The 16,476-nt window shown below is 37.3% G+C and overlaps 1 protein-coding gene across 1 annotated transcript in view; it reads left to right on the top strand.

The window, feature by feature from the left end:
- KCNU1 (potassium calcium-activated channel subfamily U member 1) overlaps positions 1-16,476 on the top strand; it is a 149,775-nt gene that overhangs the window by 55,646 nt on the left and 77,653 nt on the right. The window contains exons 17-18 of the mRNA XM_063709355.1: positions 3,635-3,724; positions 3,858-3,955. Of these exons, the coding sequence (XP_063565425.1) occupies positions 3,635-3,724; positions 3,858-3,955 (188 nt within the window). The remainder of the gene's footprint in view (positions 1-3,634; positions 3,725-3,857; positions 3,956-16,476) is intronic.

Below are 16,476 nucleotides of genomic sequence, written 5' to 3'. Positions count from 1 at the left end.
AAAAAGATCTGTAAAAAAAAAGAAAAGAGGTGGGGCTTAAATGGGATGAGGGCAAGAAAGACTGTGTGTTGTCTCATGTGTACTTTTTAGTGAAAAATTAACTTGTGCTAAATAGGAATTAACAGACTAGATTCTGATCCTGACTGATTTGCTGGCCCTGTGGCCGTGGATAAGGATTCATCATTTGTAGAATGAGGAAATAGAGTTAAAGAATCTCTCACACACCTTCCTTTTCTAAAATTGACATTACCAGAAATTGTAAAATTATACGAAAACATTCAAAATGCAATAATTTTCAATTATATCAGATGGGCTATAAAGGAATTATTATATGTGAAAAGTTGGGAAAGCATCAAAGACCTGTCTGAGTTGACAGGATATAGAAAGCATCTGGGTAGAAGACGTCAGTGGGATTGTAAAAAGCAAGTCATTAAGAAGAGAATAACAAGTAGTATTGTCTGACTGCCTAAGTTCTGTTTAAAAATCCTTTTGTGCTCAAGAAAATCTCACAACCAAAACCTCTGAATGTAAACATCTGCATAAATGAGCCTCCTACTAGAAACAGGTCATAGTAAAATGGGTAGACTTGGAATCATAAGCCAGGTAGTTCGGGTTTCAGAATGGCCCAAAATTTTATCAAGTTTTAGTAACAAGTTTGTCGTTCAATCACCTGGCTTATATGTCAGAATTATTTGCATAAGTTTTTTTGTTTTTGTTTTTGAGACAGAGTTTCACTCTTTTTGCCCAGGCTGGAGTGCAATGGCACAATTTCGGCTCACTGCAACCTCCACCTCCCAGGTTCAAGTGATTCTCCTGCCTCAGCCTCCCGAGTAGCTGAGATTACAGGTGTGTGCACCACGCCCGGTTAATTTTTGTATTTTTAGTAGAGATGGGATTTCACCATGTTGGTGCTCTCAAACTCCTGACCTCAGGTGATCCACCCACCTCGGCTTCCCAAAGTGCTGGGATTACAGGAGTAAGCTACTGTGCCCAGCCTGTTTGCATAAGTTTTAAAGACTTATAGATTCCAAAACCCTACTTTTGACTGCAGAACCAAATCTTCAAGGGTGAGCCTGAGAATTCTTTCTCAAGTCTCCGTGATATAATTGGTTTATTCACTGAAATCTGGAAACTACAACCACACGCCCTTAAGATCCTTTCCACCTTTAACATTCTAGATTTCTGTAAACTTTATTAAGATGACGGTTAGGACATCACAGACCAGAAACATGAATATTTATTTAGCAACTAATCTCACGTAGATTTAAGAGGCCCTGTTTACTACCTAACACACATGTACCTCAATGAAGGGGGGATCTATGGAAACAGAGATTTGACTTTGCCTTCTCACTGGGAAGTCTGGTGAATCAAAAGGATTAAGTTCTGATTTGGCAAATGTATTGATAAGAACATTCCCTTACATGATTGATACTTTGTGACCAACACTGCTATAGACCTGTTACATATGTTAACTCTTGAATAATCCTCACAACAGTGCTGTGAGATAGGTACTATTATTATTAGTCTCAGTCTCATTTTACAGAGGAGGAAGCTGAACCCCAGAAAGTTAAATGATTTTCCCAACCTCACACGACACCCAAGTGGCAGAGCCAGGATCTGAACTCAGGTCCTCTGGCTCCAGGGCTGTGCTTCTGTAACCACCCTGTAGTAAATTCACTGCTGCCATTATTGGTAGAAGGAAGACTGCATGTTTAAATAGTTGGACTTTAAGCAAATATATTGAAATTCTGGGGAAAAAGCCTATCTTTTCTCACTTTTTAATTCCTCTTCTAATTGGCAAGCTTAAAGAGATCCTACGACTTGCAAAATGCTTGGAGAATTATAAGAATTTTTCTTAGGGAATTATTTGTCACCTGCTAACAGATGAAGCTGGATCTGACCCCAGTCACTTACTGTAATGATTTTGTTCCAGGGACAAACATTCTCTGATAGAGCAACCAGCCAAATCATAAAGAGTGAATCAACTAATAACACCATGTTAGGAAAATCCTTAAGAGAGGCTCACCTCTTTTCTCAAATACAGTCAAATATATGTTTTATTGTGACAGTATCTTCATAGCTAGATATTTAATATGAGTGCAGAGAAACCTTTCTCCTTTAAAAAAAACGAAAGGAGTGGCCAGGCGCGGTGGCTCATGCCTGTAAACTCAGCAGTTAGGGAGGCTGAAGCAGGTGGATCACCTGAGGTCAGGGGTTTGAGATCAGCCTGTCCAACATGGTGAAACTCCGTCTCTAGTAAAAAATACAAAAAATTAGCTATGCATGGTGGTGCACACCTGCAATCCCAGCTACTCGGGAGGCTGAGGCAGGAGAATCACCTGAACCTGGAAGGCAGAGGTTGCAGTGAGCCGAGATCATGCCATTGCACTCCAACCTGGGCAACAAGAGTGAAACTCCGTCTCAAAAAAAAAAAAAAAAAAAAAAAAAAAGGCTATGTAAGACACAACTAAGCATGCATCTGCTAGTTAGTGAGCATCAGCCAATAATATTTAAGGGGCCGCAGTTGTATTTTCTTTTCCTTCCAAAGTTAAAACCAATTATTTCACTCATTAATATAAGTCAGTAAATACTCAGAAAAGGCCATCCATTGTCTGAGGTAGTAATCTACCTGAACACAGCTATACAGCCTGGGTCTATTCTTGGCATAAGGCTGAAGAACTTTGGCTGTGCAAGCTCATTTATTTTCGTGAGGGTTCTCTAACACTTGAAAGGTGTAAGTATCCCAGCAACAGAATAAGCTTTGCCAGAATTAAAACTTCACCTCATTTCAATGTGAATACAAGAGAAGGGATGATTTTTAAAGGAGGAAAGGAGAACTTCCGTTCTGCAAAAAAGAAGTGAGGGGAATTATAGGGTTATGAGACCTCACCATAGACATCTGAATTGAAGGAAATAAAGGCAGGAGATCCTGATAAACAGGGAGAAATGTGGGTAATTTGAAAAGCCATAGCAGAGTACTGCATCAAAGAGTATCATGGACAGAAAATTATAATACAATATTCTCAAACACATAAACCACAAGAAAATAGAAAATCAAAAGGTTCAAGTAAGATAACAATAGAAATAATTCACATGCTGTCAAAAATCTGGCAATCAAAATAAACAAAACTGAAGTCAAAAGAAACGCACAACCTCAAAAACTGCATAGGTGAATAGAAGAAACTTTTGAATACAGCTGGTTAATTAAATGTTAACTTTAAATGGCAAGTGGCCTAAAGATGAGCACTACTAGTATGACGCTAAGCCTGGCAATTGTGTGGTCTCGGCATATTTGTCATTTGATTGCTTAAATCAGCAAGATGTTGTGCACCTGAGTTGGTCGGACCATCTCAGATGCATGACAGAATCCGGGAGAGGCTTTGCCGCAGGTCCATTGTGTGTTCAGCTCACTGATCAAGTTGTTCCCTGGCTCCCCTCTGCATAGTCAGCCCCAATCAAACAAAGAATTACAAATGTCAAATTCACATTCTCCACTGTGTTTGGCAGTAAGAGGAGGTTGAATACGATTAAATTAGCAACTTAGAGAATCCATTGATCGTAACAGAAAGAGGCACCAACTGTTGCCACTGAAATCAGAGGGAAACATTACCGTGTGTTTATTTTTTGTTTCCAGTGGTCTGATACTAAATCCACCTCCACAAGTGAGGATACGTAAGAACACATTAGGGTTCTTTATTGCTGAAACTCCAAAGGACGTCAGAAGGTAATCTTTTTATTATTTTATGGGGGAAAAGCACTAAAGCAACTACAGTTTAATGGGAGGCCCACTGAGTCAGCACCATGCCTCCTTTGCGTTGACTCACATAATTCATTCTTAGTTTTCTTTCATTGTCCAGAGCCTTGTTTTACTGTTCAGTCTGTCACGATGATGTGTTTATTCCTGAGCTAATTACAAACTGTGGCTGCAAAAGCAGAAGCCGGCAGCACATCACAGGTAATTGCACTTTATTTCTGGCTGTCCTTAGCCCAGCCTCTAGGGAGCTGCCTGAGGAAAGAGAAGAGGGTTCCATCTCTTAAAAGGCAATGTCCATTTGAACTTGGCCAGGAAGTGGCAGACATTTCCTCACTGACCACAGGAGAGGTGAGAATCAGTTTTTTAGAGCTGGAAGAAACCTAACTAGTTATCTAATTCAGTTCCTTTAAAGGCAGGCAAATGCATTTTATGAGATCCAGTCACTTTGTCCAAAGTCACATAGCCAGTTAGTGGCATCACCAAACTCAATCCCAGGCATGCTGACTTTCAGCCCATTGCTTTTTCATGATTTCACAGTTTTTCACAACTTCAGACTGAAAATTCAGCCTGTATGTGACCACTTGGTTGGCCACGAGGATGCTACCTCATGACCATACCTTGAGTACTCTGTTTCCTTAATGGATAGCAAGAAGTTTAAAGTTTACTCATCCTGACATGGTGCCGAGGGAATGTAATTCTCTCTATTTTCTCTAACTGAACTCAGCAGTTTACCAACACCCCTTTCCACTTAATGGCAGAAAAGGAAAAATTAATCTCAAGCATTCATAATCACTTAGTCCCTTCTGGTTTAAAATTTAGCCTCAGCTGGGCACGGTGGCTCACACCTGTAATCCCAGCATTTTGGGAGGCCAAGGGGGGTGGATCATGAGGTCAGGAATTCAAGACCAGCCTGGCCAAGATGGTGAAACCTCGTCTCTACTAAAAATACAAAAATTAGCTGGGCGTGGCAGCATGTGCCTGTGATCCCAGCTGCTTGGGAGGCTGAGGCAGAGAATTGCTTGAACCTGGAAGGCGGAGGTTGCAGTAAGCCAAGATCATACCACTGCACTCCAGCCTGGGCGACAGAGCGAAAAAAAAAAAAAAAAAAAAAAAAAAACTTAGCCTTGTCCAGGTACATTCAGGCTCTATGAGTAAAACCCCAGTGTTTCAGAATTTAACCTTAGTCAATTCAAAATATGAGTTTTCTATCAGGTCTATTTTCATCCCTAAGGTTCTTGTTCTCTCCTTCTTCTCAGAATGCTATTTAAATGCAAGAGTAAGCTGGCTTAGCATGATGAGTGTTCTTGCAGTGAACCGCAAGTCTTCACTGATTTCTCCTGAGGTTCCTCATTAACTTTGGTCTGTAATTGTTACCTTCTGTCACCTCTGCATCAACAACCAATGAATCTGCTCCTCCTGGCTTTGGGTCAGGCTCTATCACTTGTTACTGAAATCCATTCTCCTAGTCTTGAAGTCTGCAAAACTCTTTTCAGTAGTCCTTGTCTTTTCATTCCTTTTTAAATTTTTTTCTGTTACTTTTAGTTCACATGTAATAATTGCATATATTTTTGAAGTAGAGTGATATTTTGATATAGATATACAATGTATAATGATCAAATCAGGGTAATTAGCATATCCATCCATCACCTCAAACTTTTGTCATTTTTGTGTTGTGAACATTCAAAATCCTCCCTTTTAGTCTTTTGAAAATATACAATAAATTATATTTAATGATGAAGGACACTAGAAATTATTCCTCCTGTCCAGCTGTAACATTGCATTCTTTAACCAATCTCTCTGCATCTTCCCCTCCCTCTCCCCTTCTCATCCTTTAATAACCACAAGTCGAGTCTCTACTTCCATGAGCTCAATTGTTTTTTGCTCCCATGTGTGGGTGAACATGTGGTGAACCTACTGTCCTCCAGTCTCATTCGTGTTGCTGCTAATGACAGGATTTCATCCTTTTTAATGACTGCATAGTATTTCATTGTTTATACGTATCACATTTTCTTCATCTATTTATCTTTTGATGGACATTTAGGTTGCTTCCATAACTTAGCTATTGTGTATAGTCCTACAATAAACATGGAAGTGCAGATATCTTTTTGATACACTGATTATTTTTATAGATACACAGTAGTAGAATTGCTGGATCATATGGTAGATCCACTTTTAGTTTTTTGATGAATTCCCATACAGCTTTCCATAGCAGCTATACTAATCATGTTTCTACCAACAGCGTATGAGTTCCCTGTTCTCCACATCCTTGTCAGCATCTATTGTTTTGTTTTGTTTTTTTGTCTTTTTCATAATAGTCATTGTAACTGGAGTAAAATGATAGCTCATTGTAGTTTTGATTTGCATTTCTCTGATAATTAATGATGTTAAACATATTTATATACCATGTGTATATCTTTTGCAAAATGTTTATTCAGAACTTTTTCCTATTTTAATCAGATTATATATTTTTTGCCATCGAGTTCCTTGTATATTCTGGATATTAGTCGCATGTCAGATGAATGGTTTGCAAATATTTTCTCCCATTCTACAGATGTCTCTTCCATCTGTTGATTGTTTTCTTTGCTGTGTAGGTTTTGGTTTAATATAGCACCATTTGTCTATTTTTGGTTTTGTTCCCTGTGCTTTTGAAGTCTTAGCAACGAAATATTTGCCTAGTTTAAAATCTTGAAGCACTATTTTCTTCTAGCAGTTTTGTAGTTTTGGGTGTTCCATTTAAGTCTTTAATCCATTTCGAGCTAATTTTTATATGGGGTGAAAGAAAGGGGCCTAGTTTCATTCTTCTGCATATGGATATCCAGTTTCCCCAGCACCGTTACTGAAGAGGATCCATTCCACTTGGTGTGTTTGTGGCACCTTCATTGGCCTAACATCATTTTAGTCTCTCTGCTGTTTGGGATTTTAAACTCTCCTCCTTTATATGCATTTGTATGTCAGGACATGGGAACCACAGTGGGTTTCTCTCCACATTTCTCCCCGCTTACAGACACTGTCGTGTTTCTTCTTCTGCAGTCCTCTTGCATTGTTGCTAGACATGGTTTCAAGAGCACCCCACTGAGAATCCATATGAAAAGGGAAGCATCTCTCTCATTTTTCTCCTTGCATGTCAGACAAATATCACATTTTCCTGGCCTAGTCACCCCTTATCAACCTGAAGCACTGTATATATGTGTGGGGGAGGGGGGTGGAGAACTGGGTTCTTTCTCAGAGATCAGGCTGTGTCCTATCTTTATAACATCTTTATTCAGATATATTTCAAATAACATGAAATAAATATATATCCATTTACAGTGTACAATTCAATGAGTTTCTTTATACAAATAGAGTTGTGTAGTCATCACTACAATCAATTTTAGAACATTTTCCTCACCTCAAAAAGAAACCCCATAGCCAATAGAAGTCACTCCTCCTTCTCCTCAACCCACAGCCCTGGAAACCACTAGTCTACTTTCTGTCACTGTAGATTTACCTATTCTGGTCATTTCACACACAAAAAAAAAAAACAAAAAAAAAGGATCCTATAGTTTGTGGCTTGTTGTGTCTGGCTCCTTTTATTCAGCCATGCTGTAGCATGTATCAATACCTCATTTCAGCTGGGCACAGTGGCTCATGCCTGTAATCCCAGCACTTTGGGAGGCTGAGGTGGGCCGATCACTTGAGGTCAGGAGTTTGAGACCAGCCTGGCCAACATGGTGAAACCCCGTCTGTACTAAAAATACAAAAATTAGCTGGGTGTGGTGGTGCGTGCCTGTAATCCCAGCTACTTGGGAGGCTGAGGCAGGAGAATCTCTTGAACCCAGGAGGTGCAGGTTGGCAGTGAGCCAAAATCAGGCCACTGCGCTCCAGCCTGGGTGACAGAGCAAGACTGTCTCAAAACAAACAAACAAACAAACAAACAAAAAAACCCACCAAAAACCTCGTTTCTTTTTCTTGCTGAATATTATTCTGTTGTATTTTTCTTGCTGAATAATATTCTGTCATATAGATCTATACCTCATTTTGTTATACATTTATCTATTGATGGACATTTGGGTGGTTTCCACCCTTTACATATTGTATATAATGCTGCTATGCATATTGGGGCACAAATATCTGTTCAAGTTCCTGCTTTCCATTTTTTTTATGTATACACCCAGAAGTAGAATTGCTAAATCAAATGCAAATTCTATGTTTCATTATTTGCAGAATCACCACACTAGTGTCCACGGCAGCTACACCATTTTATATTCCCGCCAGAAATGCAGAAAGGTTCCAATTTTTCTACATTCTCACCTACACTTACTTTTCATTTATAAAAATAATGGTCATCCTAATGGTTGTAAAGTGGTATCTCATTATGGTTTTGATCTAAATTTTCCTAAATGGCATTTTTTCATGAGGAGCTCATTGACCATTTACATATCTTCTTTGAAGAAATATCTACTTAGATCCTATTTTTAAATTTGATTATTGTCTTTCTACTATTGAGTTATATAAGATCTTTATATATTCTAAATACATAGTCCCTTATCAGATGTACGATTGGCAAATATTTTCTCCCATTCTGTGGTTTTGCTTTTCATTTTTGTTACATATTTTGAATCACAAAATTGTTTAGTTTTGATGATGTTCAATGACATATTTTTTATTTTGTCACTTGTGCTTTTGTGCAATATCTAAGAAGGTTTTGATCAATCTAAGGTCACCAAGATTTACTCCAAAACTTTCTTCTAAAAATTCTGTATTTTGGCTCTTACATTTAGATCTGTGATCTTTTTTTTTTTTTTTCCTTTGGGACAGGGTCTCACTCCATCACCCAGGCTGCAGTGCAGTGGTACAGTCATGGCTTACTACAGCCTTGACCTCCTGGGTTCAGGAGATCCTCCTGCCTCAGCCTCCAAAGTAACTGGGACCACAGGTGCCCACAACTATGCCCAGCCAATTCCTGCATTTTTTGTAAAGATAGGGTTTTATCATATTTCTCAGTCTGGTCTCGAGTTCCTAGGCTTAAGTGAGCCACCTGCCTCAGTCTCCGAAAGTGCTGGGATTACAGGCATGAGCCGATGTGCCCAGCCTCTATGATCTATTCTGAGCTATTTTTGTTTATGGTACAAGAAGAGGATCCAACTTTACTCTTTTCATTGTGGCTATCCAGTTGTCCCAAAATTCATTTATTCAAAAACTATTCTTGTCAAAAAGCAATTGACTTTAAATATCTGGGTTTATTTCTGGGTCTCAATTGTATTCTATTAATCTATATGTGTAACCTTATGCAAGTACCACACTGTCTTGATTACTGTAGTTTTGTAGTAAGTTTGACACTGGGAACAATAAGTCCTCCAACTTTGTTATTCTTTTTCAATATTATTTTGTTTAATCTGGATTTCTGCATTTCCATGTGGATCAGGATCAATATGTTAATTTCTGCAAGGAAACTAGCTGGGATTTTAACTGTGAGCCTATTGAATCTATAGATAAATTTTGGAAATATCTTAATTATATTAAATCTTCTGATTTATTGATATGGTTTGGCTCTGTGTCCCCACCCAAATCTCATCTTGAATTGTAATCCCAATGAGTCAAGGGAGGAACCTGGTGAGAGATGATTGATTATGGGAATGGTTTCCCCCACGTTGCTCTTGTGAGAGTGAGTTCTCACAAGTTCTGATGGTTTAAAGTGTGGCACTTCCCTTCTCTCTCTCTCTGTCTCTCTCTCTCTCTCTGTCTCTCTCTCTCTCTCTCTGTCTCTCCTACCACCATGTGAAGAAGGTCCTTGCTTTCCTTTCGTCTTCTGCCATGATTGTTAGTTTCCTGAGACCTCCCCAGGCACGCAGAACTGTGAGTCAATTAAACCGTTTTTCTTCATAAAATAGTCTCAGGCAGTTCTTTATAGCAGTGTGAAAATTGATTAATACACGATGAACATATGATGTTTTCATATCTACTTAGATCCTCTTTAATTTCTTGGAACAGTGTTTTATAGTTTTCACATCATAGGTTTTGTACTACTTTTGTTAATTTGATTACTATTTTATTTTTATTGCTATTGTAAATAAAATTGTTTTTTAGCTTTATTTTTAGATGGTTCATTTGTAGTATATAGAGGTACAATTGATTTTTGTATATTGGTCTTATATCCTGCAACCTCACTGAATGTGTTAATTAGTTCTAACAGTTTTTTGATTGCCTCTTATTTCATTTTCTTGCCTAATTATTGTGGCAGAACCATCAGTACCTTCTTAAATAGAAGTAGTGACAGCTTGTATTTTTACTTTGTTCCTGACCATAGTGGGAAGGCATTCAATCTTTCACCATTAGTTATGATGTTGGCTGTGAATTTTTCATAGATGCTCTTTATTTGATTGTGGAAGTTCTGTTCTATTCCTATATTGTCAAGGTTTTTTCTCATGAATGGCTTTGATATTTGTCATTTTTTTGCTTTATTGAGATAATTATGTGGTTTTTGTATTTTATTCTATTAATATGTTATATTGGATTAATTGATATCCAAATGTTAAACTCACCTTGTATTTTTGAGAGAAATCTCACTTGGTCATAGAATAGAATCTTTTTTATACATTGTTGTGTTTGATTTGCTAGCATTTTGTTGAGGAATTTTGAATCTATATTCAATACAAATTTTGGTCTTTAGGTTCCTTTTCTTGCATGTCTTTGTCTGCTTTTGCCATCATATTAAAACTCACCCCATAGAATGAATTGGAAATTCCCTCTTCTTTTATTTTTTGGAACGGTTTGTGAAGGGTTAGTGTTAATTCTTCTTTAAGCATCTAATAGAATTTTACTTGTGAAGCAATCAGGGCCTAACTTAACATTTTTTATTATTAATCAACCTCTTTACATGTTATAAGTTTTTCAGGTTTTCTACTTCTTCCTAAGACAGTTTTGGTAGTTTCATCTTTCTACCAATTTGTTCATTTAATCCACATTATCAAATTTATTGATTTATATACATCTAATCATATGAGTATACATCTGATCATATAAGTATACGTGTTGTATACTTATGTGTACATATGATATGCGTAAGTATTGCTTTATATTTCTTTTATTTTTTCAGACCAGTAGTAATAATCTGTCTTTCATTTTTTATTTTGGTAACATGAGTGTTCTTTCTTTTTTGCAGCTAAACTTGCTACAATGTTTATCTATTTTGTTGATCTTTTCAAAAAGAACAACTTTCTTAATGGATTTTTTTCTAATTTTTTCTATTCTACAATTGATTTATTTTCATCGTAATTTTTATTATTTCTTCTTTCTTTTAGATTTGGGTTAACTTGCCTTCCTTTGTTCAGTATCACCTAAGGTGAAACATTAAGTGAAGTAACTGATTTCAGATTTCTCCTTTCTTTAAAAAAGGAAAAAAAACTAGGCTGCCAGGTGCGGTGGCTCACACTTATAATGCCAGCATTTTGGGAGGCTGAGGCTGGCGTATCACCTGAGATCAGGAGTTTGAGACCGGACTGGTCCACATGGGAAAACTCCATCTCTACTAAAAATACAAAAATCAGCCAGGTGTGGTGGCACATGCTTGTAGTCCCAGCTACTCGGGAGGCTGAGGCAGGAGAGTCACTTGAACCTGGAAGACAGAGGCTGCAGTGAGCCAAGATCATGCTACTGCATTCCAAGCTGGTTGACAGAGCAAGACTTCTCTCAAAAAATAAATAAATAAATAAATAAATAAATAAATAGGCATTTATATCTAAAAATTTCCCTCTAAGCACCTTTAGAAGCATGGTGTATTTTTAATGTGTTATGTTTTTATTTTCATTAATTTAAAATACTTTATAATTTCCCTGTGTTTTCTGTTTTCTTTTTTTGTATGTTTTTGACCCATTGTTTAGAAATGTGTTGTTTTTACTTTCACATATTTGTGAATTTTCCTAATTTTCTCTTTTATTGTATTCTTATTTAATTCCACTGTAGTTGGAAAGCATACTTTGTATGACAAATTCTTATGATATTTTAAGACTTGCTCTATTGTCTAATACACGGTCTATCCTGGAGACTATTCAATGTATACTTGGGAAGATCATGTATTAGTCTGTTGTTAGATGGAATGTTATATGGATGTCTGTTAAGTATAGTTATAGGGTCAGTTAAGTATAGGTTGGTGTGTGTGTGTGTGTGTGTGTGTGATTTTTATTTCTTCATGTGGATTTGAATTACTGCCTAATGTGCTTGTATTTCAACCTCAAGGAATCCCATTGGTATTTATTGTAGGGTTTGTCATACGTCAACAAGATCTAAGTTCTTGATAATCTTAAAAATGTCTTAATTTATCATTTATTTTTGGAGGATAGTTTTGCTAACTATTAAATTCTTTGTTGGCAGTTGTTTCTCATTCAGCACTTTAAATATTTCAACCTACTTCTTTCTGGCCTCTATTGTTTCTGATTAGAAATAGCTTTCAATTTGATTGGTCATCCTTTGTACACGATGAGTCACTTCTGTCTTGCTGATTTGAAGACTCTCTGTCTTTGAGTCTCACATTTTTGATTATGACAGGTCTCCATGTGTCAATCTCTTTAAATTTATCCTACTAGGAGTTTATTAGGCTTTTTAGTTGTGTAGATTAATGTTTTTCAACCACTTTGAGAAGTTATTGGCCATTATTTCTCAAATATTCACTCTACTCCTTTCTTTACTCTTCTCCTGGATCTTTCATTAAATCCTTTGGTACAATTGATAATGTCCCAGCGGTCCCTTAGGCTGTCTTCATTTTCTTAATTCCTTTTTTCTTCTGTCCCTCAAACTGTATAATCTTCATTCACCTATCTTTGAGTATGCTGATTCTTTTTTTTTTTTTTTTGCATGCTCAAGTCTGATCTTTAGTTCCTCTTGTAAAGTTTTTGTTTTAGTTCTTGTACTTTGAACTCCAAGATTTCTACTTAAAAAAATTTGCAACTAACTATTTAATGACATTCTCTATTTTGTGAGACATCATTCTCATATTCCTTTTGGTTATTTATATATAGGTTTTTAAAGCTCTTCAAATATATTTAAATTATCTGATTTTAAAAGTCTTTGACTAGTAAGTACAATATCTGAGCTTCTCTCAAGGACGGTGTCTACTGAGAGCCTTTTTCCTGTGTATTTTTATCTTTCTTGTTTCTTTCGAAGTCTTATAACTTTTTGTTGAAAATTAGACATTACACAGGTTATAATGTGTTATTTATGGAAATCAGATTCTCCAGTAGACTTTCCCAAAGTCTATCTCTGTCATTTGTGGCCATTGAATTTTCTACTCTGTTAGTTTAGTGGTAAGCTTATAATTGGACAATGATTTTTGTTAAACACCTGGAACCAAGAAGTTTCTCAGTCTTTGTCAAAGGATTCTGTGTTTGTGTTGGGGCATGTCTTCAATATTCAGCTGTAAAGTTGACAACTCTGTTTAGCCTCCATTTTCTGCTTGTATGAAACCTCAAGGTCAGTTAGAGATGAGAGCTTTGGAACTTCTCAGGCCTTTCTGCTTATGCATACAGCTTTACACAGTTCTGGGCATCTTCATTGTCATTTAGATTTCCAGTAATATTCCAGAGTTTTTCAAAGTCCCTTATAAGTAAGAAGACATTTTATTCTTCAGTTTTCCTTTTATGCTTTTATTTGGTCTTCAATTTGCCCTGCTATCTGTTGCCTCAGGCACATGTGACGTTAATATATTTGATAACACTCCCTGGGGATAGGCTTGTAGCACTAGATAAATGCAAATGAGGTTGAAAAAGAAAAGCCATTCAAGTAGGGTTATGCAGGGAACCACCGGACAAGTCAAAATAATGACTCTTCTTTGGAAATAAGGCTTTTGAAGAACTGTATTTCTGCTGTACTCCCTCTAGTGCCAAGAATATGGAGTATTATGTTTTGAAAGCTATTGATGAGCTGTGGAGCTAGAGATGAAACTAGTGTAAATTAAAACAACACAAATCTTATATCTCTTACTGCTATGTATTTATTTCTCTCAACTAAATGTTTTCAAGGCTCATGTTGGTTAGTTTCCAGAGTTCTGAAAAAAAAATAATTCTCACAAGTTTTGCCAGTTTATTCTATTTTTATAGAGGGGCAGCCTATCTCGTGTCCTTCCTCTACCTTTTATTTTATTTTTTTTCTGGTATCTTGTGTTCATTTTTTAAAGATAGTTTTCCTGGGTATAAAATTCTTGGTTGGCAGTTTATTTCAGCACTTTTTTATGACATCTTATTGCCTTCTAACCTCCATTTTTTCTGATAAGAAGTCAGCTGTTTCACATGTAAACCACATTTTTCTCGTGCTGGTTTCAAGATTTTTCGTGATGTAGGGCACAATTTAGTCCACAACAGTCACATTTTGAGGTTCTGGGTAGATATGTATTAATATTTGGGGAGACAGTCTCCAATTTATTGACCCCTCTAGTGAATAATTAACATCAGTTAATGTACTTTTCAACTATAAAACTTCTATTTGGTTCTTCTTAAAATTTGTATTTGTTTATGGATAATGTTTCTTTAGGGAGATATTGTCATCATGCTTTTATTTCTTTAATCAGGATTTCCTTCATTTCTTTCAACATATTTAGAATATTGGCTCTTAATATTTTTTCTGCTAACTCTGAAATGGACTCTTGCACAGAAAGTTTCTTTTGCCTGCTTTCCCCACCCTGTGTATAGCTTATGCTTTCCTGTTAATTTTCATGTCTCATGCTTTCCTGTTACTTTGCATGTCTCATATTTTGTGTTGAAAATGGATATTGTAGATAATTATAGCAGCTCTGAAAACCAAGGCTTGTTGTTGTCGCTGGTTGTTTAGTTAGTGGGTTAGTGACTTGGCTGAACTGTTTTATAAAATAAATTTCCCCTAAGTTTGAAGCCTTTGATGTTGCTCGTTGGAGAGTGCAGCCTTGGACTACAGCGGTTAACAACCATTGGGCTTACAGTGGTTTTAGCAGGGCTCGTTTTAATGGTCTCTTTCCCTGATCTCTATGGTAAGCTCTCCGCTTCTGTTAGTATCACACCCAGTTCCTAGACTACACTAGCAGGCTGCCTATTATTGTTTTTTATTATGCCTGAGTTATCTATCGCTCCACAGTATTACGCAATTAAATTTGGGCCCCTTTGTAAGAGTGGTTTCTAAGACCAGTCTTTGCAGTTTGTTCTGTCCCTAAGAGAACGGTTATTAACTGTATTTTTTCTGGTTCACTATGGTAAATTCTGACTTATGGTTTATCTTGTTCTCATGGAGTTACTAGCCTCCAATTAATTGTTTACCACCAAAATCACAGTTGTCAAAAAGCACCCTTGGGCTTGAAATTCTTGATACTCTGTTCCAAGTAAAATCAATTCCTTTGGGCAGAGCTTCAGAGCTCTTTGTTCTTATGGCCTGCCTCTCCTCCTGGGCAAAATCTCTGAGCCATTGCTCCCAAGCTTGCAGGATGGTGGGTGGTGTTGGAAAAGAAGACCTCCTCTGTTGAAGTGACACACCTGTTTTATGAGTAGGACACTAGCACTGGTGGTAGCCTCTGGCTTTCTTTGTTTGCTTCTCCCACTGTGAAACCTCTGCCTTGGGGGTGAGCTGGAGTCAGGGAGATTAATGCTTCATTGTTTTCATCCTGTGATACCTAAACAGAGCCTCACCTATAAATGAGAGCTGTGAAGAGTAAGAAAGTCTCTATCCTCTAGGCTGCACTCACCTGAAACTTAGTTTCTGCAACACAGAGTGGGAAGGGGATGAGAAATACTGAGGCCGTGTCCCTCACAGGGACATAGCACAGCATTTGACTGGGAGCTGGAGGGAGGGGGAGCCCTGCATTCTTGAGCACACCTGTCCAGAATGAAGCTTTTATCACACCCAGCTGGGTTTGGAGGAAAGGAAGCAGTCTGTGGTTCAAGTGCCAAAGATTCTTTCTGCCCTTACTAAGATTTAGTATATTTTATTGAATACAAGTTTTCTTTGTTTTGTTTTGTTTTTTGTTTGTTTGTTTTTTGTTTTTTGTTTTTTTTGTTTTTGTTTTTGTTTTTGTTGTTGTTGTTGAGAAGGAGTCTTGCTCTGTTCCACAGGCTGGAGTGGAATGGCTTGATCTTGGCTCATTGCAAGCTCTACCTCCCGTGTTAAAGTGATTCTCCTGCCTCAGCCTCCCGAGTAGCTGGGATTACGGGCACCTGCCACCACGCACAGCTAATTTTTGTATTTTTAGTACGGATGGGGTTTCACCAGGTTGGCCAGGCTGCTCTTGAACTCCTGACCTCAGGTGAGCTACCTGCCTCAGCCTCCCAAAGTGCTGGGATTACAGGCGTGAGCCACTGCACCCAGCCACAAGTTTTCTTCATTTGCTATATGTTCACAGAACAATTTCTAGAGATTTTCAATGTGTGTGTGTTTATGTTTTGATAACTTCACTAGTTAGGGCTGTTTCACTGAGGAGCCAGTTTATGAAGCTTCTGCTGCTGCTATTCCACACCCAAAACTAAAGGCTCTGTCTTAACATTATCTTCTGTGAATCTTTGTACTTGCCCTTGAAAGTCTAAGACAATTTCAAGGATGGCAAAAAAAAAAAAAAAAACTGTTCATATGTAATTTCCTGAAATCCCTGTTATCTACATCCTGAAATCCTTATTTCTACAGGGTAATTCAACTGAATGCTTGAATCTGAAGAATATTTTTTCTTAAAATGTCTTCAAGACTTTATTTTGGGACTGGAAATTTAAACATGGACTCCTTACATTCAGTAAAAATGT

This window comes from Gorilla gorilla, chromosome 7, assembly GCF_029281585.2.
Source record: "Gorilla gorilla gorilla isolate KB3781 chromosome 7, NHGRI_mGorGor1-v2.1_pri, whole genome shotgun sequence".
Lineage (NCBI taxonomy): Eukaryota > Metazoa > Chordata > Mammalia > Primates > Hominidae > Gorilla > Gorilla gorilla.
The sequence above is the reverse complement of the archived record's forward strand: the minus strand, read 5'-3'. Positions and strand labels throughout refer to the sequence as shown.